This window comes from Lithobates pipiens, unplaced genomic scaffold, assembly GCF_037356315.1.
Source record: "Lithobates pipiens isolate NorthernLeopardFrog02 unplaced genomic scaffold, aLitPip1_a1.2 Scaffold_8, whole genome shotgun sequence".
Lineage (NCBI taxonomy): Eukaryota > Metazoa > Chordata > Amphibia > Anura > Ranidae > Lithobates > Lithobates pipiens.
The window spans coordinates 180029148-180057129 of NW_027507903.1; the positions used below are offsets into that span (position 1 = coordinate 180029148).

The 27982-nt window shown below is 47.3% G+C and overlaps 1 protein-coding gene across 3 annotated transcripts in view; it reads right to left on the minus strand.

Annotated features, from left to right (window-relative positions):
• The window catches only part of LRRK2 (leucine rich repeat kinase 2), a 474491-nt gene that overhangs the window by 423674 nt on the left and 22835 nt on the right, over positions 1 to 27982 (minus strand). For all 3 annotated transcript variants that reach the window (XM_077468371.1, XM_077468370.1, XM_077468372.1), the window contains exons 6-7: positions 15898 to 15986; positions 11085 to 11219 (exon numbers count right to left, since the gene is read on the minus strand). In XM_077468371.1, the coding sequence (XP_077324497.1) occupies positions 11085 to 11219; positions 15898 to 15986 (224 nt within the window). The remainder of the gene's footprint in view (positions 1 to 11084; positions 11220 to 15897; positions 15987 to 27982) is intronic.

Here is a 27982-nt window from a genome sequence, read left to right on the forward strand (position 1 = left end):
AGGCCAATCTGGGGCAATCAGTATTACTGGAATCCCTTCGGCCTCCTCTCTGCGGAGCAGACGTGGTAACAGTTTTAGCGGAGGAAAGGCGTGACCCCACAGAGCCACCAGTGTGTCTGACGCATCTGTCCAAGGATCTCTTGTCCTGGTTACGAATCTTGGCACCTTCCGATTGAGACGAGAGGCCAGCAGATCCACGTCTGGTGTGCCCCACCGCAGGCACAGTAGCCTGAACACCTCCGGATGCAATGCCCATTCTCCTGGGTCCAGCATCTGGCAACATAGGTAGTCCGCCTGCCAGTTTACTACTCCCGAGATGTAAATTGCCGACAAGGCCGGTACATGTCGCTCTGCCCACTGAAGGATGTGAGCGACCTCCTGTGCTGCAGCCGAGCTTCTTGTTCCTCCTTGATGGTTGACATATGCCACCGCCGTGGCATTGTCTGACTGGATCCTGATCGGATGCCCTCTTAGTCTCATCGACCATGTGAAGAGGCATATCCTGATCACTCGAAGCTCGAGCACACTGATCGGCAACTTGGATTCCTCCCCCGACCAGAGGCTCTGGGTCGACTGTACTCAGTACTCCACCCCAGGTGGTCAGGCTGGCATCCATTGTGATCACTGTCCAATGTAGAGGTAGGAACAACTTCCCGGACCGAAGTGCCGGGGACCTCAGCCACCAGAGCATGGAGTCCCTGAAAGGCTCACCCGAATCTGCCGATTCAGGGATAACGGAGATTTGTCCCATTTTGTTAATATCTCCTTCTGCAAGACTCTGGTGTGAAACTGGGCGTACAGTACCGCCTCGAAGGAGGCCACCATGAGGCCCAGGATTCGCATGCAGAAATGCAGAGACGACTACCTGCGATTCATCAATAGTTTTACCGTGGCTCTGAGAGTCTGCAGTTTGTCTGAAGGGAGAAAAACTCTCGCTTCTATGGAGTCCAGCAATAAGCCTAGGTACTACAAGCGCTGAGTCGGTATGAGCACCGACGTTTAGGTTCAACATCCGCCCAAATTCCTGCAGGGCTTGCATGGTGAGCATCACATCCTCCTTTAATTCCGAGGCGGAAGATGCTCTCAGGAGGAGATCATCTAGGTACCATCTAGGTAATGATTGCGATCCCGCGTTGTTGCAACAACGCCAAAATTGGAGCCAATACCTTGGTAAAGACTGATGGGGTGCTGATGCCAAGTCAAAGGAGAGAGCCACAAATTGGTACTGGGCTTCCCCAACTGCACACCGCAGAAACCTCTGATGCCTGAGGCATATGGGTATGTGCAGGTACACATCCTGGATGTCCAAAGATGCCAGGGAGTCCCCTTGATGGAGTGCAGCGACTACTGAGTGAACTGATTCCATTCTGAACCTCTGTACTTTTACAACACAATTGAGGGCTTTCAGGTCCAAGATTGGATGTACCCCTTACTTTTTGGGGACTACAAACAGATTGGAGTAGAACCCCTGGAACCTTTCTGACTCTGGAACAGGCACTATCACCCCGTGTCTTAGCAGGTCCCTTACAGCCCCCAATAGGGCCTCCCGGCAATCCGGGAGTAAGGGTATGCTGGAGGGGGAAAATCTGTTTGGTGGCCAAGAGAGGAACTCTATCTTGTAGCCAGAGGAAATCAGTTTGCAGACCCATTGTTTGGATAACCGAGAGGCCCACCGGGCTGCAAACTCCTGAAGGCGACCCCCCCACCCATGTGACGGGCGGGGTCAAACCTTCATGCGGTAGCACTTTTGCTCGCAGGCTTGCGGTTCCAGGGATGCTTTGGTCCCTCAGAGGTAGTCCTGTCAGACTGAGTGTTTAGCCGAAGTCCCAGATGGACGAAAAAGCCTCTTGAGCAGAAAATGAGGGCCCTTGCCTGCGGCGTGGCTCCTTAGGCCGCGTACACACGGGCGGACTGTTCGCCCAACCTTGTTCGGCAAACAGTTTCATCAAACAGTCCGCTCAAAATTTGCATGAGCGGACTTGCCCACACACGAGCGGACTGTTTGACGAACAAGGTTGGGCAAACAGTTCGCTCAACTTTTGAAATGAACGGACTCGCCCACGTAAGGCGGAGGCAAATCCGCCCATTTCGAGCGCGTGTACAGGTAGGCGGGGCCCGCGAAGGAGACGTCGCGGGCTCCGCCGCCTGGAATGGGCTTAAAGGGGAACCCCAACGCCGAAAAAAATCGGCGTGGGGGTTCCCCCCAAGTCCACACCAGACCCTTGCCCGAGCACGCTACCCGGCCGGCCAGGAAAGGGGGGCGAGCGAGCGCGCCCCCCCTCCTGAGCCGTACCAGGCCGCGTGCCCTCAACATGGGGGGGTGCCTTGGGGAAGGGGGGGCCGCGCGGCCCCCCCACCCCAAAGCACCTTGTCCCCATGTTGATGAGGACAAGGGCCTCTTCCCGACAACCCTGGCCGTTGGTTGTCGGGGTCTGCGGGCGGGGGGCTTATCGGAATCCGGGAGCCCCCTTTAAGAAGGGGGCCCCCGGATACCGGCCCCCCACCCTATGTGAATGAGTATGGGGTACAATGTACCCCTACCCATTCACCTGTGAACTAAAGTACAATAAAAAACACAACACAGAGAAAAAATATTTTATTGCACAGCTCCGGGGGTCTTCGGGGGTCTTCTCGCCGGACTCCTCCGCTATGTGTGTGTAGCTCTTTTGCTAGCGGAGGAGTCCGGCTTTCTTCCTCCCCGCCGCCGGCCTCTTCTCCCGACTTCGGGGGTCTTGTCCCCCTCTTCGGTTCTTCTGCCGGGCCACCGCGCCTGGTCCGGTGGCCCGGTCTTCTGTCGCCGTCTTCGGTTCTTCTGCCGGGCCACCGCGCCTTCTTGTAGCTCTTTTACAGGCGGTGGCCCGGTCTTCTGTCGCCGCCGCCGCCTTCCGTTCTTGTTCTTCTTCTTGTTCTTGTTCTTCTTCTCCTGGAGATGTTGACTCGACGAGCTCTCCGGCCGGAATGCCAGAGCCGCGCTGTGCGGTCACTTATATAGTGACAATGGGGCGGTGTCACATGGTATATGTCACATGGGTTGGTCACATGGTGACCCCGCCCCCTTACGATGTCATAGTCCCCATGTGACATCAACCCATGTGACCAACCCATGTGACATATACCATGTGACACCGCCCCATTGTCACTATATAAGTGGCAGCGGAGCGTGTCCCTGGCATTCCGGCCGGAGAGCTCGTCGAGTCAACATCTCCAGGAGAAGAAGAAGAACAACAAGAAGAAGAACAAGAACGGAAGGCGGCGGCGGCGACAGAAGACCGGGCCACCGCCTGTAAAAGAGCTACAAGAAGGCGCGGTGGCCCGGCAGAAGAACCGAAGGCGGCGACAGAAGAACGGAAGACGGCGACAGAAGAACGGGCCACCGGACCAGGCGCGGTGGCCCGGCAGAAGAACCGAAGAGGGGGACAAGACCCCCGAAGTCGGGAGAAGAGGCCGGCGGCGGGGAGGAAGAAAGCCGGACTCCTCCGCTAGCAAAAGAGCTACACACACATAGCGGAGGAGTCCGGCGAGAAGACCCCCGAAGACCCCCGGAGCTGTGCAATAAAATATTTTTTCTCTGTGTTGTGTTTTTTATTGTACTTTAGTTCACAGGTGAATGGGTAGGGGTACATTGTACCCCATACTCATTCACATAGGGTGGGGGGCCGGTATCCGGGGGCCCCCTTCTTAAAGGGGGCTCCCGGATTCCGATAAGCCCCCCGCCCGCAGACCCCGACAACCAACGGCCAGGGTTGTCGGGAAGAGGCCCTTGTCCTCATCAACATGGGGACAAGGTGCTTTGGGGTGGGGGGGCCGCGCGGCCCCCCCTTCCCCAAGGCACCCCCATGTTGAGGGCACGCGGCCTGGTACGGCTCAGGAGGGGGGGCGCGCTCGCTCGCCCCCCTTTCCTGGCCGGCCGGGTAGCGTGCTCGGACAAGGGTCTGGTGTGGACTTGGGGGGAACCCCCACGCCGATTTTTTTCGGCGTTGGGGTTCCCCTTTAAGCCCATTCCAGGCGGCGGAGCCCGCGACGTCTCCCTCGCGGGCCCCGCCTACCTGTACACGCGCTCGAAATGGGCGGACTTTCCGAGCGGGAACAGTTTGCTCATTTCGAAAGTACAGCGGACAAGCCCACACACGGGCGGACTGTTCGCTCAAACACAGTTTCAGCGGACAGTTTTTCGGAATTTCCGAAAGACTTTGTCCGTCCAACTGTCCGCTGAAACTGTCCGCTGAAAGCCCACACACGAGCGGACTGTCCGCCCAAACACTGTTCAGCGGACAAGGTTGGGCGAACAGTCCGCCCGTGTGTACACGGCCTTAGTCTTCCTGGCCTGTGTGAGCAAGGTAATCTTCCCACCTGTGACATTCTTAATAATGTCATCCAAAGAGGCTCCAAAGAACCGCTCACCAAGGAAGGGTAGATCCGTCAAGGTTTTTTTTTTTTTTTTAGAAGCCTGGTCCGTAGACCAGCATTTTAGCCAAATCAGGCGCCTCAGGGGAAGCGTATCCAGGGCCACGTCACAAATGTACTTAAGGCCGTGCACCAACTTGTCTGCTAGTTCCATGCAGACGGGAGTAGCCTGCTGCTTCTCCAATTTGCAGTGCAAAAGTTTTGCCCATTCAGTGTCTGCAACAAAAGTGCTGTGGCCAGTACTATTCATATTGCTGACCCCAGAACCGTAAACAAGGAAGGGGCCACTGCCTTGGCCTTCCTGTCAGTAGGGTCCTATAATGCAGGAGTCCCCTCTACCGGGATCATGGTTACTTTGTTTAACCTGGATACTGGGGGGGGTCTACGACCGGAGGAGCCGGGCATTTTCTAAGAAGGCTCTCCTCAAAGGGGTAACGCACTGGCATTCTTTTTGGGACCAAGAAGGTCCGTTGAGGGCTACTCCATTCCTTGTATATGAACTTATCAAAATAAGTCAGATACGCAATCACCGTAGGTGTACGGGCTGGCTTATGGGACCCAAAAGGGGCCGCTACTTCAGCAGAATTTTCAGGGTATCACGCACAGCTGTGATAAGTGCTTCAACTAGCACATTGTCTTGCGCGGACCCGGACGGGGAATCATCCTCACTGTGCGATTGGTCCTGGTCAGCGTCATCTGAAGCAACAGAGCAGGGGCCGCCCGTCTCAGCGGGGCCCGAGTCTGCGTCAGAGCTCTCCTTGGAGGACGGGGGGGGGGGGGGCAGGGGGGTGCTTTTTACCACCTTTGCGCCCGCACACCATCTCCACCCTGGCAACGAAAGTTTCAAGGACCGCCGACAAGGCGTCCAAAGGTACTGCACTGTTTGCAGACAAGCCGGTTTCAATTGCAGGGAGGTCTGGAGAAGAAACACCAGTTTCTGAAGGCATGCTGACCCACACTGTCTGCCACCCTTGGGGACTTAGGGCAGGTGCACAATCCCACCCTCCTAGCTGCTGCAGACTGAGGGGCCCCCAACGCAAGACTAACCATTACTGAGTGAAAAACCGCGCTGTTCTGGAGCAGCAGGGACCAGCACTGAGCATAAAAACAGAGCTGGAATACAACAAAATGGCCACCGGCCACCCTGTATAAAACGGACATAATCACAGAGAAAATGGCCACCAAGCTACAGAAAAATGGCCCCTGACCATGTTTTCCACTGAGGCACACCAAAAATGGCCGACAAACAACTGTACACAGTGAACAGACAGAGAAAATGGCGGCAGAACATCGCTATGGCGATCAGCACATGCAGACCTCCAGACACCCAGCGGGGAGACCACAGGCACCCAGGGACACAGACACCCAGTGCAGTCCCTCAGCTAAGGAGAGAGCCCCCCAGGGGAGCCCTGGCTACAGGTACACCATTCAGCAGCCCATCATGCAGCATCCCCCCAAAGGGGGGAGGGGGGAATAGGGACAGGGAGAAAAGAGAGGCAGGAGAGGGACCCCTAATCGACCTCCCAGGGAATGCCCAGCTGCTCAATCCTGCCGAGGCAGGGAGAGCTGTACTTACCATCCAGACGAGCTGGAGACATCTCATCACAGACCCACTCTCCAAGCAGTACGGGGTGGCTGCTGGCCACGGCACACTGACAAGGACATCGGTAGTCTGGTCATGTGTGCCCCGGAGCGTTACGCTCACCGGCCTCTCCTGGAGCCTGAGGGGCATGTCGTGGCTGACCCAGCGTGTAGCTAGGGTCTGCACACGCTCGATGGCCAAGCTGGGGAGACCACAAGGATCTAGATCATCCAGCCTGTCACCCAGCCGGCTGTTGATAGGAGATCACAGGATCTTAACATCTTGCGCAAAAAGCAAACATTCAGCAAAAAATCCCAGGACCAATGGTCCCGCAGGGAGCCTAGGTCCATCTCCTTCACTAGGCAGAAAAAAAACTGAGCTGCAAGAAGCAGGCTGAGGGATTATTGCCAGAGGGACCACCCCCTGGGCGGAACTGTAAAGTTCTGCTTTTTCACATGTATAACATGGTCTGCCTAGTCCTCTCCTGAAGGTGGCGTAATAACCCTACAGTCACAATTAATGGAGCCGTGTCAGTGAACGATACAGAAAATTTTTGGGGTAAAAAAACACTTTATCTGGGTGATCCTATCCCACATATAACATCTGTTCTAAAAGAGGATGCAAGGGAAATGCCTGAGAACACTGCGGTGGATGCAGAGATCCCAAACTGCTGAGGTTTCTACCAGAGGCAACCTAAAATTAGAGCAAACCATTTCAGAAAGGGACTGCACTAGTATCTTCTGGGCTTGACACACAGATAGTCCCTGAGCCTCCTCAGGCTCACAATCCTCAGATGCAGACCGCTTGACCTTCCTCAAGTTCTACCACAACGTCCTTCTCTTCAATATCCACCCATTCTTCATCCACCGCCAGAGGGGGATCAGGTGAAGGGGATTTTTCCCTCCCTTTACCACTCTAAAACATGGATAGAACCATCCCAGCAATCTTTCCTTCCAGGCCCATGATGCCGCAGCCATGTTATGCTTAGTAACATACGCTAAAGTTGACACGCAGTAAAAACAATGCCAAAACAAACCCAGTGGCTCAGATGCACCTGATGCTTCTGGAGATGTGAACACAAAAGGATTATGACTAGAGTCCCCTGCCCTGATGGCGGTGTACTTGCGCCCCTCCCGGCTGAGCTTCCCTCACTTAGCTTTCTGGAAGACATTCCTGTCAAAATAGGGTTTTGTTAAATAGCCGCTCCTATCTTCCAAGCAAACAGATCAATGCAGCAATAATGCAAAGAACAGGAATGCAGGCTTCCAGCATCCACCCCCTTAGCAGCGCTCATGTGGCCCAAGTCTTTAGCCTGCACTGTGTCCCCTGTCTCTCCCTTAGCTGCCAAGCCAGTCTCAGCTGCCTCCATAAGCCTTGTCAGTTAAGTAAAGGCTTCATATAGCTAATGCATTTCCACTTACGGTCTGCACTGTACATGCGTGTGGACTACATGAACCCCCCGCTCTCCCACCCCAGGCTCAAAAAAAAAAAAAAGCAACAACCTTATAAAAAGTCACAAATCCAAGCTGCAGGTGAAGAAAAAAAATAAATAATAAAAAAGGGGACCACAAAGTTTCTTTACACAAAAAAAAAGGGCCCAGGAATGAGGCCAATGTTTCTAATGAGGCACATCACATATAGCCCAAAGAAAAAAAAGCCACAACACATACCCTGCTCCTAGTGGACAAAATGAAAAGGACACCAGGCAGCCCAAAATTTCCTAAGGAGAGCCTGCTAAAAGCAAATAATCACTTACCAATCCTGCCGCAGAATTGTCCTAAAGCAGGTATCTTCAACCATCATGGTGGGTTTCGTCACCAAGGACCCTCATGGAAGCTGTCCCCCTTGTTCTGGGGTCCACTGCCCTGGACCTGTACATCACCCCGACAAAAAAAATCTTGGCCAGTGCTGAACTGTGCAGGGTTCCTTAATGCAGGGTCCAGCACTGAAATTACAGGCAATCCCCACAATCTCCCATCATTTTCTAGCGGGGCCCAAGTACCATACATTTCAGCATCCCAGCTACAAGAATGGATCTGCTCCTTTGATCCCTACTGGATCCATTTGAGACCAGTGGTAATACCATAAAAAGTGCTAAATGTCAGTGACCATCACCTTCAAGACAATGACAAAAAAAGTGAAGTACTTCCTGTATCGGAGGAGTTCTATGTAAGGACTTCTTGGTCTGCCAGTGTCCATTGACCTATAGGTAGCGCATAGCCCAGATGGTCATGATTATAGCCTGCTCTGTGTCTTGTGATGTAGGATAATGAATACCTGTTCATACTGAGAAAAATCCAGGGAACATGCAGCCATATTAGGTAAATGATGCAACAAGCTTTCCCGCCCACAGCTCATTAGCCAAGTAGCAGCAGCTGATTTTCAGATTTGGAACAAACACAAACTCACCCCTGACTATACTATACGCAGGGCTGGTGCTACCACTAGGCGAACTAGGCAGGCGCCTAGGGCGCACTGCCGCCTAGGGCGCCCGGCCACTGGTGTTCCTACTCCCTCTCTCCCTCAGCAACTGCCGCTCTGCTCTCGAGTCCCTCCATACAGCATCAGAGGCGCCAGTGCAGCGGCGGCGGGGTACTGTATCCATTAAGAAAAGGAAACATCCCCTGTGCCGCTGCGCTCTCCTGATGATCATAGTGTAGTGCCAGTGAGTGTGACCTCGGTCACATCGTCACTGTCTCTGATCTTCCCTAGCGGCGGCAGTGAGAAGAGGAGGGGAGAGAGCCCGGGGAAAGAGCAGCGTCAGCCAGCTTTGGATTGCTTGCCTGCAGGATACATAGAACCGGCCGGGGCAGATGAGATGGAAGCCCGGCTGCATATAGGTTCGGGATTGGCGCCATTTCACTGCCCTCCTCTCCCTGGACCATCGGGATCGTTTGTGAGAACAGACAGCAGCGCCACTCTTCTCAGCGAGGTTACCAGAGCCACAGACAGGTAGTGGAAAAACAGTAACCTGAATAAAAAAAAAAAAATTCTGCTGGCTGGTTTATATTGTATTATGTACAGAGGGGGACAGAGGTGTGGGGGGGTGGTCGCAGAGAAGAACTGAAGTGCTTTGGGGGGGGGGGGGGGGGGGGCTGCAGAGGAAAACATATTAGTGTATGTGGGGGAGGAGGTTACAGAGGGAAACAAATTGTGTGTGGGGGGGGGCAGAGGGGAACATATGTGTGTGGGGGGGACAGAAGGGAACATATGTGTGTGGGAGGGGGACAGAGGGGAACATATGTGAGTGGGGGGGCAGAGGGGAACTTATGTGTGTGTGGGGGGGGGGGACAGAGGTACATATGTGGGGACAGAGGGGAACATATGTGTGTGGGGGGGACAGAGGGGAACATATGTGGGGGCAGAGGAGAACATATGTGTGTGGGAGGGGGACAGAGGGGAACATATGTGGGGGAGGGGGACAGAGGGGAACATATGTGGGGACAAAGGGGAACATATGTGTGGGGGGGGGACAGAGGGGAACATATGTGAGTGGGGGGGCAGAGGGGAACATATGTGTGTGGGGGGGCAGAGGGGAACATATGTGTGTGGGGGGGGACAGAGGAACATATGTGGGGACAGAGGGGAACATATGTGTGTGGGGGGGACAGAGGGGAACATATGTGTGTGGGAGGGGGACAGAGGGGAACATACATGGGGGCAGAGGGAAACATATGTGTGGGAGGGGGACAGAGGGGAACATATGTGGGGGAGGGGGACAGAGGGGAACATACGTGGGGGCAGAGGGGAACATATGTGGGGGAGGGGGACAGAGGGGAACATACGTGGGGGCAGAGGGGAACATATGTGGGGGAGGGGGACAGAGGGGAACATATGTGGGGGCAGAGGGGAACATATGTGTGGGGGGGACAGAGGGGAACATATGTGTGGGGGGGACAGAGGGGAACATATGTGTGGGGGGGAGGAGGTTAGAGGGGAACACAGGTGGGGGGGTACAAAAGATAAACAGAAGTGTGGGGAGACTACAGAGGTGCAGGGAGGGTACAGAGATAAACAGAGTTGTGAGGGGGGGTGGGGTGCAGCGGGGAACAGGCATTCAGGGGATTGATGAAGCAATTGGGGTGATCTGAGGTGCTGAAAATACAGGAATTGGGGTGATTTGAGGTGTGCAGGTTCAAACTAGGGCGCCCGTCCGCTGGTGTTCCTACTCCCTCTCTCCCTCAGCAACTAACAAGCATCCGCTCTGCTCCCAAGTCCCTCCATACAGTATCAAAGGTGAAAGTGCAGTTCAAGTTCACCTTTGTGAAAAAATAATAAATGCAGATCTTTTTGCAAAAAGGTAAAAAAATGTGCATTTATTATTTTAGTCATTGTCAGTGCATCTGTCTGCTCGTACGGACAGGCAGTTACACAGTTAGCCTGTCCATATACCTGTGTACCATGGCTGATGCAAAGGAAGCGAGCTGGTGCCGCCAATATTTGTCTTCAGGCCGGGTCCAGAGGCACAGGTGTAGAGCTACCGCAAAAATCTCCCCCCACCATCTCCACCATAACCATATACATGGGCAGGGAAAAGGGGTGGAGTCAGGGGCGGCACTAATGGGGGGGCGCCAAAATTAGGTTTTGCCTAGGGTGTCAAAAATCCTTGCACCAGCCCTGACTATACGTAGCAATTTTTTCCTCCCCAGAGTGTTCCTGCCAGAGATGACAACGGTCCTCGCCTCCTCTCTACTGTCACTCAGAGTTTAGACATTAGTTTCCTTGTGAGCAGCGTGGTTGACCAAAAATGGAGGCTCTCTACATTACACTGAGCTGAGCTACAGGCACTTTATACCCCTAGGGAAAAATCTTTCTGGTGAGAATTCTTGGTTTAAAATATGCAGTTTAATTGAGTCTATGGATCACAAAAATAGCCCTTTTTTCAAGGTAATAAAAACGACTGCCTTTTGCTGATATCAGTCAAGATGTACTATTTTTTTGCATGGCTTGTTCTCTTGCCCTTTTCAAATTACGGGTCTTTAGGAGTAGAAAGAAAAAAAAAAGGTTATAATCCAGCGGGTACTAGGCACACTGATATCATCTGAAATTTAATTTTTTATATTTTTATACAGCAAAAGAGAAAAGCACAATAACATACCTTTCACTAGAAGAAGGTATAATGCTTGACATCCATACATTTGAATTTCTTCTTTATCAAAGAACATTTTCATGGCATCAAATATAAGCATAAAAATATCTGCATCATGATCCAAAACCAAGAAATGTATCACGTCTGTAAAATGGAAAGGTGTTTTAGAAGTCTGGACACAGACCAATAGCATACATTAACAATTAGAGGCAAAAACCTATTTCATGTAAGCAACGATATTTTTTCTAAAATAAACCAAAAAATAAATAAATGTCCACACATATTTAAAAGGATGAATTACAAAAGAAATACAGCCATGGGGGGAGACTGAGGCATTAACCACTTCAGCCCCGGACCAATAAACACCTTAAGGACCAGAGGTCTTTTTCCAATTTCGCACTGCGCTGCTTTAACTGGTAATTGCGCGGTCATGCAATATTGCACCCAAACGAAATTTGCGTCCTTTTCTTCCCACAAATAGAGCTTTCTTTTGATGGTATTTGATTGCCTCTGCGATTTTTATTTTTTGCGATATAAATGGAAAAAGAGCTCAAATTTTGAAAAAAAAAAAAAAGATATTTTCTTCTTTTTGTTATAAGAAAAATCGAATAAACTAAATTTTAGTCATACATTGAGGGCAAAATTTATTCAGCCACATGTCTTTAGTAAAAAAAATGTCAATAAGCGTATATTTTTTGGTTTGCGCAAAAGTTATAGCGTCTACAAACTAGAGTACATTTTCTGGAATTTACACAGCTTTTAATTTATGACTGCCTATCTCATTTCTTGAGGTGCTAAAATGGCAGGGCAATACAAACCCCCCCCCCCAAATGACCCCATTTTGGAAAGTAGACACCCCAAGGAAATTGCTGATGGGTATGTTGAGCCCATTGAATATTTTTTTTTTTTGTCCTAAGGGATTGAATAATGACAAAAAAAAAAGAAATTTACAAAAAGTTGTCACTAAATGATATATTGCTCACACAAGCTATGGGCATATGTGAAATGACACCCCAAAATACATTCTGCTGCTTCTCCTGAGTACAGGGATACCACATGTGTGGGACTTTTTGGGAGCCTAGCCGCGTACGGGGCCCCGAAATCCTCACTACCTATCACAGTTTTGAAGGCCATAAAATGCCAAGATGGCACAAAACCCCCCCAAATGACCCCATTTTGGAAAGTAGACACCCCAAGCTATTTGCTGAGGGCCATGTTGAGACCATTGAATATTTTTTTTTGTCCCAAGGGATTGAATAATGACAAAAAATAAAAATTTTTATTTTTTTTTACAAAAAGTTGTCACTAAATGATATATTGCTCACACATGCCATGGTTATACGTGGAATTGCACCCCAAAATATATTCCGCTACTTCTCCCGAGTATGGGGATACCACATGTGTGGGACTTTTTGGGAGTCTAATCGCGCACGGCACCCCGACCAATCACCACCTTCAGGATTTCTAAGGGTGCAAATTTTTGATTTCACTCCTCACTACCCATCACAGTTTCGAAGGCCATAAAATGCCAAAATAGCACAAAACCCCCCCAAAATTACCCCATTTTGGAAAGTAGACACCCAAAGCTATTTACTGAGAGGCATGTTGAGTCCATGGAATATTTTATATTTTGCCACAAGTTGCGGGAATATTACAAACTTTTTTTTTTTTGCACAAAGTTGTCACTAAATGATAAATTTCTCACACATGCTATGGGCATAAATCAAATTACACCCCAAAATAAAGTCTGCTGCTTCTCCCGGGGATACCACATGTGGGGGACTTTTTGGGAGCCTAGCCACGTATGGGACCCCGAAAACCAAGCACTGCCTTCCGGATTTAAATATAAAATGCTACCAAAAAAACTGTTAGCCTGACTCTGCGATCGCTGCAGTTATGTGTTTAGTGTTTTGTAAGTGACAGTGATCGATCGATACTGCACTTGGGTGGGCTGGGCAGAGGGGCAAAACGCAGGTGCTAGCAGGTATCTGGGCTGATCCCGCTAACAATGCTTTTTTTTGGAACCCTAAACTGCTGGGGACGCTAGTATAGATCTGATCTGATCAGATATTGATCTGTTCAGATTCTATACCACTACGGGAGGTTTATGCTTTGCGTGTGGGTGTTAGCGGTACTGGCACTAACCTAGCGCTGCCTGGGGCGACGCAGACCCTGACCCTAAAACCTAATTGATATCACCCGCCGGGTGATCAGAGGGTTAAACCTTTATTGGGTAATAAATGGTGGGTGCCCTGATGCTATAAAAAGCAAACTAACCAGAGTCACCCGTAACACTTATACGGTGATCAGTGGTGAAAGGGTTAACTAGGGGCAATCAGGGGGTTCAAATTTTTATTAGGTAGTATATGGCGGTCCCTGGCGCTATATAAAAACCTGACGGGGAACCTAAATAACTAACTGGCTAACCAGCGTCACCAGTGACACATATACTGTGATCGCTGGTGAAAGGGTTAACTAGGGGCAATCAGGGGGTTAAAACCATTATTGGGTAGTATATCGGGGTACCTAGCGCTATAAAAACCAGGCGGTGAACCTAAAAAAATAACTAGCTACCTAGCGACAGTAGCAACACTAATGCAGCGATCAGAAAAATGATCGCTTAGTGACACTGGCAAAAAGGGGTGAAAGGGTTAATTCTAGGGGCAATCAGGGGGTTAAATCTTTATTGGGGGGGTGATAGGGGGCTACCCTGGACCTAACACTAACTGCCCTGACAGTTTTTACTGTTACAACTGACACTGAATGCAGTGATCAGTAAAGAAATGATCAATGCAATCAGTGACACTGTGACTGGGGGGGGGGGGGGGGGGGGTTTGTGTGCCTGTGTGTACCTACATGTCAGTGTAGTGTTGGTGCACACTTACTTTTAGTCTTCTCCTCGTAGTCCGGTCAAAAAGACCGCCCCGAGGAGAATGACATCACTTCCTCCTTCCTGTGTAAACAATACACAGTGGGAGGAAGCTTCTCATTGGCCAGGAGCGATCCAGAGGGGGTGGCCAGAAACCAACGGCCATCCCCTCATCACGGATCGCTCCTGAAGCGAACCGGACCACCGTATCCAGCGGGAGGGGGTGCGATCGGACCCCCCACCCGCTGGAAGGCAGGCACGTACATGTACGTGCTTGTGCCTGCCTGTGCCATTGCGATGACGTACAATGGCAATACGGCGGTCCTTAAGTGGTTAACCAACAACAATAGTATAAAAATTACAAAGTTTTTATTGAAACATAACTAAAAGACAGCGAGAAAAATTAGTGAAGAAAAATTTGATAATTTTACTGTCAATCTGCCATGAGGGCTGAAAATCCCAGTGGTAACCCCTAGGCGTTTCAACCTGCAGAGTCTTCTTCAAGGGGATTCTGATTAACAGAATAATAACGGATTTTATAAAATAAAGCCATACATAAAGAAAAAAAGTATATACAGAACACGTGTAAGCATAAATAATCTCACATCTTTTGAGTATTGATTTAGAATTACAATTTACAAAAAAAAAAAAATCAGCAGAAGATTAAGCATCGTACAGCATCGCTAGAGGGCATAACAGAGGGCCCAAATATCCATGAATGACACATGGGATAGGAGCCTAATAATGTGAGGAATACCATGAATTAAAAAGACATTTACGTTCAGATAAGAGGGACAGTGTCCTTGAGGGTCCTTGGTGACGGAACCCACCATGATGGTTGAAGATCCCTGCTTTTAGGACAATCCTGCAACGTTTTACTCTCAGATGCATCTGATTTTGTTGAGTTGGATGGGGGTCAAATCTTTCTATATGTTTTGACCATCATTACTTCTTTATGAAGTAAATCTGCCTCCATTGATCTGTGTGTGGCCAACTCACTCCAATACCTGCTGTCTACACTACTGCTCCTTTTTTGGTCATATTGCGACTTATGATTAAGTACCGATTTGGCTATGACATGACCCTGGTTGTCTTGTCTGAATTTAAATGTCTTTTTAATTCATAGTATTCCTCACATTATTAGGATTCTATCCCTTGTGCCATTCTGGGATATTTTGGCCCTCTGTTAGGTCCTCTAGCGATGCTATAAGATGCTAAATCTTCTGCTGATTTTTTTAAGTTGTAATTCTAAATCAATACTCAAAAGATATGTGAAATTATTTATGGTTACACATGTTCTGTATATACACTTTTTTCTTATATATGGTTATTTTATAGAATCCATTATTATCCTGTTCATCAGAGCCCCCTTGAAGAAGGCTCTGCGAGTTGAAACATGAAGGGCGGACACCACTGGGCTTTTCAGCCCTCATGACAGATTCACAGTAACATCATCTAATTTTTTTCACTCCTTGTTTTTTATGTCTTTTAATCATGTTTCAATGAAAAAAAAATTGTAATTTTTATACTATTGTTGTTGGTTATTGCCTCAAACTCATATATATATATATATATATATATATATATATATATATATATATATATATATATATATATATATATATATATATATATATATACACACACATATACACACACATAATATATATATATATATATATATATATATATATATATATATATATATATATATACACACACACACACACACACACACACACACACACACTTCTTTTATACACAACTTTAGCCAGTTGGCTCCTTTAAAAATTTAATACTGTATTTTTTTTTATTTTTTTTTAGTACAGCCCAGCAGCAAGAGGCCTCAGGTAAGTCATTGTTCCTGTAGAAAAGGTATATTGTATGGCTCACATGCTCAATTTAATCACAAATAAGCAATGGTAGTGATTACAGTCACATGTAACATCCTACCTGAAGCAAGTATAGTAGTTAAAACTTTCAATCCAATTGTCAAGACACTAAGATTTGTAACATAAATGGATAGGATTTTCAGAATTTGCCTGTGAATAAAACCAACAACTATATTAAGATCATATTTTTATCAAAAGAGAAAAATGAACAGATTCTAAAACACACAGGTGAGCATTGTTTTTAGAAAGTTGGCGACTGACTTGGACAGTGAGAAATTAGGTCAGACTCTCAGATTTACAATGCGAGAAATTAGCAGCAAAGTAGAGTAAAATAGGAATAAACAGAGCCCCCATATGTAAGGTATAAACAAACACATTATAATTACAAAAACTATGCATTGATTAACATTAAGCCAATAACCTATACACGCATCTAAAAAGAGATTATAGTTTCCATTTAATAAGGTCAGTACATAGTTCTATTTTTTTTTAAAGTGGAGATTAAAAAACAGAGTTAGACTTACAGGTAACTCGGTTTCTAGGAGTCGTCCAGGACAGTACTAGAGAGAAAGGGTTTCCTGCCTCTGGAGGTAGAGCCTAAGGGTTAAATCCAAAAAGGGCGGCTACCGTCCCTCTTCCTTAGTCTTTATCTGAGAACTTCCCCAGAATGGCTTCTGAACAAAAAACACTCCCTGCTGTCCTGGACGACTCCTAGAAACAAAGTTACCTGTAAGTCTAACTCTGGTTTTCTCTAGCCGTCTGTCCAGGACAGCACTGGAGAGGATCAATGAGAACTTAACAGATTGGGGTTGGGGAGACTACCGCCTGATCCTACGCTAAGAAAAAGGTCCAGTTCATAATCCTTCATGAACGTCAAGTAGCTTGATCATGTCGCTGCTCAGAAAATTTCTTCTGGTGTCGCTCCAGCTCGCTATTCCCACGAAGCAGACAGCTCCCGCATAGAGAGAACCATCAGGGGAAAAAGGGCACTCGTCCAAAATTTTGTAAGCTTCCAATAGCTTGTTTAATCCACTGGACGATTGTGCTTTTCGAAGCTTGGAATCACAACTTTTTACCAGAATGCAATATGAATAGGGCATTCGATTTCCTAATGCCTTCGGACAATTAACGCAAGACACAGGCCCAGTTGGTGGATTTCTGCTTCTTTTGGATTAGAGACGCACAGAAAGAAGGCAAAAATTATCTCCTAAGTCCTGTGGAATTTAGAGACCACCTTAGTCAAGAACCCCAGGTCCGTATGCATTACTAGCCTGTTCTCAAAAACTTGCAGGAAAGGCTCTTTAATAGAAAGTGCATGAAGCTCGTGCTTGTGCATGGCTGTGGAAACTGCAAACAAAAAATTTTGAACAAAATGGACCTAATTCTGGCCAACCCCTTAGAGAACCTGCTGACTAGCGGGACCAATGCCAGGCATTGCTCCAAAAAAAAAAAAAAAAAAAACAGGCAAGGCTGCCACTTAAACCTTTAATGTTGGCCACTCCTTGGTCCACTCCATCCTGTAGAAACTCCAAGATGGTTGGTATACTAGCAGGCACCTAACCATGAACAGAAAACTTTCCAAAACTTAACATAAATGGCTTGGGTCACTTTCTACTGGAGAATCATATTCACCACCCTGTCTGAGAGCCCCTTAGACTTCAGGAGGCTTTCCTCAGACACCATGCTAACAATTTCAGGCTCTGTATTTTTGACGACAGAACTGAGCCCTGAGACAGCAGATCCTCCCTCTCGGGCAGCATTCGGCCAGTACGGGACCACTAGAATGTGGTGCACTCTTGAACAAACTTTTTCAGGGCCAGGGGAATAAGTTTGAATGGGGGAAAGGCATAGCATAGGCAAAATGCCCACTTTTGAGCCAAGGCATCCATCTCTTTCCAACAAGAAGTACACTGGAACCTTGGCATTTGCCTTGCTGGTGAATAAATCCACCTTAGAAAGGCCCCACTTCCCTTCTAATAGCTGGAAGACATCCTTGTTCAGTGACAATTCTGATTTGTGCACTTGGTGTTATCTCAGAAAATCCAGCAGATTGTCCACTCCCTTTAGGTGGACTGCGGATACTGAGCATAGGTTTCAGCTCGCCAGCCTGATTAAGGAAGGGCACCATGTCCCTCCGTTTGTTTTTATAAGAGACTGCCACCACACTGTCCGAGAGGACTTGTACATGGTGATTCTTCAACTCTTTGGCAAATGCTCTTAGCGCCTCCCAGATCACCTGTAACTCCCTCCAGTTGGCTGATGTTTGGGACTATGTTTTGGCCCAGTGCCCATGGGCTACTCTCGACCCCCAGTGGGCCCCTCATCCCCAGGCACTGGCATCTGGTGATATGGACGGACACTGGAAAAGACCACTGCAGACCCTGCAAAAGGTTTTCTTCATTCCTCTACCACCAGAGACCTCTTGGTCTTCAGGGATAAGCAGAAGGTCACGTCCAGCGATTGTTGTTTCCCATCCCAGCTTCTCAGGATATTGGCTTGGAGACACCTGAATTGGGCCCTTGCCCACAGTAGTGCTGGGATTGCTGTTGCCAGAGAACCTAGACCAGACATGGCTGAACGGACAAAACCGCCAGATTGTTCTGAAAAAAAAAGCTGCTGTTGCCTTTACCTTTTCTACCTTCTCCTCCGTGAGATAGACCTTTTGCATCACAAGGTTCACTAAGAACCGTTGGTATCGCAAAGCCTGTGCCAGGGTCAGGTTTGATTTGTCATTGTTTGTCAACCACCCCTGATCTTCCAGAAAGAAAAATGGTCACCAGCAGATCCCTTTGTAGTTGGAGCGAGGAGGGAGCAAAAAATAAAAAAAATGGTCTAAATATGGGATGACTGAGACCCCTTTTAGTCTCCCAGCATCCGGCCAGCAGAGAAACATCCCACTTGCTGCGAGCCCATGCAGGGAGTGTCCAGCCCTCCCTCATCTGATATGGAGGGAAGGCACCGGTTCCAGATTGTCTCTCAGGATCTCTCGTTCTCAGGATCTGTCCCCCACCCCGCAAGGTACAGCAGACATTCCTCCCTCCCTAGGTAGCTTTCCTAGGTTCTGGGGTTAACTGGAGCTCCAACCAGCCTCCTCCTCCATTGTGGGAAACACAAAGACTGAGGGACAGTATACACCGTTTATGGATTTAACCCTTTGGGTTTCCTGCCTCCAGAGGTGGAGCCTCTCTCTAGTGCTGTCCTGGACAGACTAGAGATAAATAGAATTTTTTTAAACCTCCCTGACCCAAAATACTCAGAGAGCTTGATGCAAATCAGAAGAGGCCTGGAGATTCAACCAGTAAAACTTTAAAAAGGTATGACCAAAATACCAGGTGGCAGCCTTTGGATGGATGATGCCGATAGACCCAACAAAAATGGTGCAGTGGTCCCAGAAAAGAAATTAAGGAACCCTTTCCTTGAAAGGCATACGCCTTAAAAATTTGCTTTCTGAACCACCTGGCTATGGTGGAATAGGAAGCAGAATGTTCCTCCTTGAGACCTTCAGGAAGGACACAAAGATTTTTTTCTGAAAGTAGATGTTACAGTTAAGTAAATCCTAACTGCTTTGACCACATCCAGGTAATTGAGTGAAATCTCCATGGCGTGATTCAAGACAGAACAGAGGGAAGGGAGGATAAAATGTTCATTAAGGTTACAGGTTAAGTTTACTTTTGAAGCATGTTACAGTGAGGAAAAAAAGTATTTGATCCCCTACTGATTTTGTATGTTTGCCCACTGACAAATAAATTATCAGTCTATAATTTTAATGGTAGGTTTATTTTAACAGTGAGAGACAGAACAAAAATATCCAGAAAAATGCATTTAAAAAAAGTTATACATTGATTTCCATATTAACCACTTCAGCCCCGGAAAAATGTCCCCCCCTTCTCAGCCAGAGCACTTTTTGCCTGTCTGTCGTTTTAACGGAAAATTGTGCGGTCGTGCAACGTTGTACCCAAAACAAAATTGACATCTTTTTTTCCCACAAATAGAGCTTTCTTTTGGTGGTATTTTTTTTATCGCCTCTGCAGTTTTGAGCGACAATTTTGAAAAAAAAGCAATATTTTTTACTTTTTGCTATAAAAATTTTTTATATTTTTTTCCTCAGTTTAGACCAATATGTATTTTTTTTTTTAAATATTACAATAAGCCTATATTGATTGGTATGCGCAAGATGTATAGTGTCTACAAAATAGGGGATGGTTTATGGCATTTTTTAAACATTTTTATTTATTTTTTTAGTAGTAAATGGCGGCAATCTGCGATTTTTATCAGGACTGTGACATTATGGGGGACACAGACATTTGACACTATTTTGGGACCAGTGTCATTTATACAGCAATCAGTGCTAAAAAAAAGAAATTGATTACTGTGTAAATGACACTGGCAATGAAGGGGTTAACCACTAGGGGCAGTGAAGGGGTTAAATGTGTCCTAGGGAGTGATTCTAACTGTGATGGAGCTGTACTTCAACACACAGGACAGTGATCACTGCTCTCGATGACAGAGAGTTGTGATCACTGTCCTGTTACTAGGCAGAATTGGGAAATGCTTTGTTTAAAAAAAAGCATCTCCCCATTCTTCTCCGTGACATGATTGCAGGCACCTGGCGAACATCAAGTAACGGAGTTCTCGGGACCCACAGTCACAGAGACCGCAATGGCGCGCACAGGCTTGCGACACCACTTCTTAAAAGGGGACGTACCTGCACTCCCTTTTTGCCTGCCAGTGCCATTCTGCTGACGTACATCAGTGTGCGCTGGTCAGCAAGCGATTAATGAGTGAAGCATTTGACCCCTTCGCAAGAAAAAAAAAAAAAACATAGTACTTGGTGGCAAAACTCTTGTTGGCAATCACAGAGGTCAGACGTTTCTTGTAGTTAGCTACCAGGTTTGCACACATCTCAGGAGGGATTTTTGTCCCACTCCTCCCAAAGTCATCAAGGTTTCAAGGCTGACATTTGGTAAATCGAACCTTCAGCTCCCTCCACATATTTTCTATAAGATTGAGGTCTGGAGACTGGCTAGGCCACTCCAGGACCTTAATGTGCTTCTTGAGCCACTCCTTCATTGTCTTGGCCGTTTGCTGTGGGTCATTGTCATGCTGGGATACCCATCCACGACCCATTTTCAATGCCTTGGCTGAGGGAAGGAGGTTCTCACCCAAGATTTGATGGTAAATGGCCCAGTCCATCATCCCTTTGATGCGGTACAGTTGTCTTGTCCCCTTACCAGAAAAACAAGCCCAAAGCACAATGTTTCCACCTCCATGTTTGACCGTGGGGATGGTGTTCTTGGGGTCTTAGGCAGCATTCCTCCGCCTCCAAATGCAGTGAGTTGAGGCCAAAGAGCTTGATTTTGGTCCTATCTGACCACAACACCTTCACCCAGTTGAGCTCTGAATCATTCAGATGTTCATTAGCAAACTTCAGATGGGCCTGCACAAGTGCTTTCTTGAGCAGGGGGACCTTGCAAGTGCAGCAGGATTTCAGTCCTTCCTGATGCAGTGTGTTACCAATTGTTTTATTGGTGACTATGGTTCCAGCTGCCTTAAGATCTTTGACAAGAGAGATTGACAGTTACAGTATTTTGCGTTTCTTCCATTTGCAAATAATCGCACAAAATGTAGTCACCCTCTCACTAAGCTGCTTGGCGATGGTCTTGTAGCACATTCCAGTCTTGTGGTGGTCTACAATCTTGTCCCTGACATCCTTGGACAGCTCTTTGGTCTTGTCCATGTGAAGAGATTGGAATCTGATTTATTGCTTCTGTGGACAGGTGTCTTTTATACAGGTAACAAGCTAAGGATTAGGGGCATTCCCTTTCAGAGAGTGCTCCTAATCTCAGCTCGTAACCTATATAAAAAAAGACACCTGGGAGCCATAAGTCTTGCTGATTGATAGGAGATCAAATACAAATTTCACTCATTAAAATGCAAATCAATTTATAACTTTTTTTGAAATGTGTTTTTCTGGATATTTTTCTCCTTATTCTATCTCTCACTGTTAAAATAAAACAACCAATACAATTATACACTTATTTCTTTGTCAGTGGGCAAACTTACAAAATCCACAGGGAATCTAATTTTTTTTCCCCCCCTCACTACACCCATATTTAGCGGGTAACCTGTAACATGCACGTTTTCTGGAATAGAATGGATAAGGCAGAAACCTGTTCCTTTAGAGCAGGGATGTCAAGCACCATTTAATTTTGGTGCCACATCAGCAGTGTATTTGCCCCTGAAGGGCTGGTTGTATCTGGGGTGTGCTTAGTACAGAGTGCAGAGTTCAGAAGTGTGTTACATACAGAGTCCAGTGTTCAGGGGTGCGTTATGTACACAGTCTAGAGTTCAGGGGTGAGCTATGTACAGTGTGCAGAGTTCAGGGGTGCCCTATACACAGAGTGCATAGTTCAGGGGTATGCTACATACAGAGTGTAAGTATTCAGGAGTGAGCTACATACGGAGTGCAGTGTTCAGGGGTGCGCTACGTACAGAGTGCAGGGTTCAGGGGTGTGCTGTGTGCAGATTTAGGGTTGCGCTATGCACAGTGTGCAACTCCAACGGAGTCCTGCCACAGTCTAGCTGAAAAAATGGGTCCGAGAGTCACATGACAAGGCCTAGTGGGCCACATTTGGCCCGCAAGCCTTGTGTATGTTTAGAGTACTAAGAACCAGATGTGGTCCCTGTTGCCACTGCAGAGCTTTCCCCATCACTTTGTGTACTTTTCTCTAGTCAACAGACCAAAAAAAGGTAAGGTGAAAATACCCAACAGGTACACAAAAACCAGTAAAAAATCTCAACATAATTTAAAGCGGTATTAAACTCTGTTACACCACTTATACCACAGGTAAGCCTATAATAAGGCTTAACTGTAGGTACTGTGAATATCTCCTAAACTTGCGCTGTTTAGGAGATATTCAGAGTGCATGCAGCTGTTGACGTCACCGGCGCTTGCGATCTGAAAGTCCGGCATACACTGCTGGACATTCAAAGCCCATGCCCTTAACGGTGGCTCCTACTCTTGTAGCTGGAGGCCGCAAGCCCCGGATGCAAGACCAGGGGCAAGAGGGAAGCCCTCCCAGCTGTGACAGCGTGGCACTGGATGGCTGTGTTTTAAAAGGCAAGTTTGACAATGTGCTAGTATGCGATGCACACTAGCACATTAAAACACTGGCTTGCAGGGAATTTCTTTTTTTTTATCCAATTGTGGTTTACTACTGTTTTAACCGATTCAGCCCCGGAAGATTTGGCTGCTCAATGACCAGGCCATTTTTTGCGCATCGGCACTGCATAATTTTAACTGACAATTGCGCGGTCGTGCGATGCAGTACCCAAACAAAATTGATGTATTTTTTTGCCCACAAATAAAGCTTTCTTTTGGTGGCATTTGATCGCATCTGCGTTTTTATTTTTTTGCGCTATAAACAAAAGAGCGACAATTTAAAAAAAAAAAAAAGAAAAGAAAAAAAAAAAACAATATCTTACTTTTTTCTATAATAAATATCTCAAATGTTATATCAAAAACACAGATTTTTCCTCAGATTAGACAGACAAGTATTCTTCTACATATTTTTTGGTAAAAATACAATTAAAAATCGCAATAAGCGTATATTAATTGGTTTGCGCAAAATGTATAGCGTCTACAAAATAGGGGATAGATTTATGGCTTTTTTTTTTTTTTTATCCATTTATTAAGTGAGATACAGCTGTAGCATGTCTACAAGAAAAGAACAAACAACCTAGTGCTGTACTGGCTCCCACTCAATTGAAATATCTAAGGAACAAATCTTGCACTCGTAACCCAGGGGACAATAATAATCAAATAAACCCATAACAGATTACATTACAAAAAAACCAAACAAAAAAAAACCCTCAATGTTTCAAAATCCCATCCACCCGTAGAGTGGTGTTATATTCAAGCTCAGTTTGCGGTTGCCATGGAGGCCTCGGACAGCCATTTGGCCCACACTCTATTGGGGCATCCTCTGTTTTGGTATGTTTGATTTATGGAATTTTTATTATTTTATCTTTCTCTAGTAATGGCGGCAATCTGCGATTTTTAATCAGGACTGCCACACTGTGAGAGTGTGAGAGTGTGCGAGTGTGAACACACTGTCTGTCTCTTCTCCCCTGAAAGAATCGGGAACTGTGTTTACACACACAGATCCTAGTTCTCGCTGTTACAAGCGATCACATGACCCCGGCAGTCATCGCGCCTGCCGCGCACTCGCATCGGGGTCAGGCACACGCTGTGGGCGCCTGCCCCTAGTGGCCAAAAGGTGAAGCGATGCAAGGTAACTTTGTTTTGCCCAGCCGGCAAGCGGTTCAAGTTGATGTATGGCTAAAACTAACTTTGTACATTTGCACACCAAGAGGGGAGATTGTGACATTCATTGGCACTTCCCCCATACACAGAACACCTTCCAAGAATGCAAGCGGTTTTCTGGAGGGGAGAAGGTGCTGCGCAAGCCACCAACTTTGATCAGTGTACTGCAGCTGGAATTACAAGTCTCAGGAAACCGTGGTCTGAAAGAAAGTAAGGAATCTTCATTAGTTACATAGTAGGTGGAGGTTGAAAAAAAATGGGATCTTTATATACAGCTTACCTGTAAAATCCTTTTCTTGAGAGTACATTCTGGGACACAGGAGCTTCATTACATAGTGGGTTATATAGGCACCTCTGGTGATTGGACACTGGTTAACCACAATTAAGGAGAATTCCTCCCCTATATAACCCCTCCCATATGGGAGGCACCTCAGTTTTGTAGCAAAGCAATAAGAAACCACGTAAAACCCAAGAGGGGCGGGAGCCCTGTGTCCCGTGATGTACTCTCAAGAAAAGGATTTTACAGGTAAGCTGTATATAAAGATCCCATTTTTTTGGGAGCTTCATTACATAGTGGGATGTCCCAAAGCAATGCTCAGATTGAGGGGAGGGAGACACAGATCATAATTATAGACCGCCAGGGACCTGAGGACCTAAACTGCAGCCTGCAGTACACTGCGCCCGAAGGCGATATCCTCTTGCCCTCTGACATCCACCTGATAGAATCTGGTGAATGTGTGGACTGATGACCAAGTTGCAGCCTTACAGATTTGAGCCAGGGATGCCTGGTGATGCACTACCCAAGAAGCACTTACAGCCCTAGTAGAGTGCGCTTTCACTCGAAAAGGATGCATTTTCCCTTTAACACTATAGGCTTGAGAAATAACCTGTCTAATCCACCTTGAGAGAGTGGATTTTGACGCCGCCTGGCCCTTCATAGGGCCTTCCAGCAAAATAAACAAGCAGTTTTCCTTATCTGAGCAGTTGCTTGAAGATATATACTGATTGCTCTAACCACATCCAAAGTGTGCAAAGATTCTTCTTCTGCGGACTGTGGGTCCGGAAAAAGGGATGGTAGGATTACGTCTTGATTCAAATGGAATCCTGAAACCACCTTAGGTAGAAAGGACCTGTTGGGACGCATGACCACCCAGTCCTTATGAATAATTAGATACGGCTCCTTGCTGGAAATAGCTGCTAGCTCTGATACTCTTCTAGCCGTGGATATGGCTACCAAGAAAACCAAATTTTTTAGTCAGGAGAACTAATGAAGCCAGATGCAAAGGTTCAAATGGTTGCCCCTGCAAAGCCGAGAGAACCAAATTCAGATCCCATGGGCATACCGGAGGTTTGACTGGCGGTCTTATCCGCATGGCCCCCTGGATGAAAGCCCGCACCAGGGAATGTGATGCAAGTCGTTTCTGAAAAAAAAAAAAAAAAAAAAAACAACACTGACAGGGCCGAAATCTGCACCTTGATAGTGCTTATGGCCAAATTCATTTCTAGGCCTGACTGGAGAAAGGCCAAGATCCTGCTAATGCCATTTCCTGAGTTCACACCAGGAAACATATGCCCTCCAGATTTTGTAATAAATAAGCCTGGAGGCCGGCTTTCTGGCATTGACCAGAGTAGAAAGGACTGGCCCCGAAAGGCCACGGTCTCTCAGAATGTGGGTCTCAGCAGCCAAACCGTCAAATTCAGACTGTGTAAAGCAGGATGGTAAATTGGACCCTGTGAGAGCAGATCTGGCCGGAGAGGGAGGATCCATGGCCTGCCTACTGCCAACTTCATGATCTCTGCGTACCACGGTCGCCTGGGCCAAGCCGGGGCCACCAAAAGGACCGATTTTGTCTCCCTCTTGACTCTTCCCAGGAACCGCGACAGAAGCGGGGTCGGGGGAAAGGCATAGATCAGATTGTACTGATCCCAGGGAACTGTCAGAGCATCTGACCCCTTTGCAAGTCCTTGACACAAAATTGTCCAGTTTCCTGTTGAACCTGGATGCAAACAGATCTACGTCTGGAGTACCCCACCTTTGACATGTTCCGAAACACGCCGGGGTGCAGAGCCCATTCTCCTGGGCACAACTGCTGGCGGCTCAGAAAATCCGCCTGCCAATTTTCCACTCCTGGAATGAAGACTGCAGAAAGACACGGAACATACATGCTTTTCTGCCCAGACAAGTATGCGATTCACCTCTTTTTGCGCAACCAGACTCCTGGTACCGCCCTGGTGATTGATATAAGCCACTGCTGTGGCATTGTCGGACTGAACCCGAACAGGGAGACCTCGTAGTCTGTAAGACCACTTTATGAGAGCCATATAAACTGCCCGGATCTCCAGGACATTTATGGGCAATAGCTTCTCGATCTCAGACCATTTCCCCTGCGAGCACGTCTCCTCCAACATTGCTCCCCAGCCTGTCAGGCTGGCATCTGTCGTGATAATCTTCCATGGAAGAGGAAGAAAAGTTTTGCCCTTCAGCAAATTCTTGGTTTGTAACCACCAGACGAGACTCTTGCGTGTCCCTGGGGATAGACGCATAGGAAGATCCAAGGATTGGGGCTTCCTGTTCCAAGCCGCAAGGATGCATCTTTGCAGAGGCCTTGAGTGGAACTGGGCGAATGGGATGGCCTCGAAGGAGGCGACCATTTTCCCTAACAGTCTCATGCACAATCGAATGGGGGAAGATCTCCTGCCCAGAATTAGGCGCACCAGATCCCCAATGGCCAAGGCTTTTGGCCTTGGAAGAAACACCTTGCCCTGAGCGGTGTCGATGATCATACCAAGGTATTCCAACCTGGTGGCAGGCTGTAGGGATGACTTTTCTAGGTTTATAATCCAACCTAGGCGTTCCAGGTGTTCTAGCATTCTGGTAACGCTGTGGTTCAGGAACGCTACAGTTTTCTCCATGAGAAGCAAATAGTCTAGATAAGCCATGACGGCTATACCCTGAGCTCTTAGGTTTGCCAAGAGAGGGTCCAGAATCTTTGTGAAGACTCAAGGGGCCGTAGCAAGCTCGAACGGCAAGGCCACAAATTGAAAATGGTGCCGCTCTACCGCGAACCTTAGAAATTTTTGGTGTGTGGGAAAAATTGGCCGTCGCCACTGCTTAGAGCTTGATGCTCTGGGAGAGAGAGCATGCCTAAATGAAGGACGTTTGCTCCCTTTGACTGGAAGAAGAGTAGATTTTTTGGATGAATTTGTCTAATTCTTCTCCAAACAAACGTTCCCCTTTAAACGGGAACCCAATCAAATGCTTCTTGCATGACAGCTCAGCTGCCCAATTCTTTAGCCATAGGGCCCTTCGCATGTGTACCAACAGGAGAGACAAACGTAATGCTTGTTGGACAGAATCCAAAATCGCATCAATTTATTAAACACAGAATATGAGGTATTTCTGCATAATTCTCTACTTCCTCACTGGGAAGAAGCCCAAGCATCTGCTTAACCTGTTCCTTGATGAACTGACACAACCCCACGGCTGCGACTGTAGGTTGCACTACAGCGCCAGTCATGAATTAGGAGGCTTTTAATAAGGTTTCCAGCTTCTTATCAGTTGGATCTTTAAATACCTGCACATTATCCAAGGGATAAGTCAGGTTTTTATTCATGCAAGAAACAGCTGCATCAACAGATGGGACCCCCCACTTCTTGGTGAAACTTTCCTCCAGAGGATAATGCATAGAAAACCTTTTAGGTGGAGCAAACGGTTTATCGGGATGTCCCCAATCCTCATACAACAATTTATCCATTAAGGGATGAATTGGGAAGGAATAGGCAGTCTGTGGGGCTTTCCTGACTCCCATGGAAGAAACAG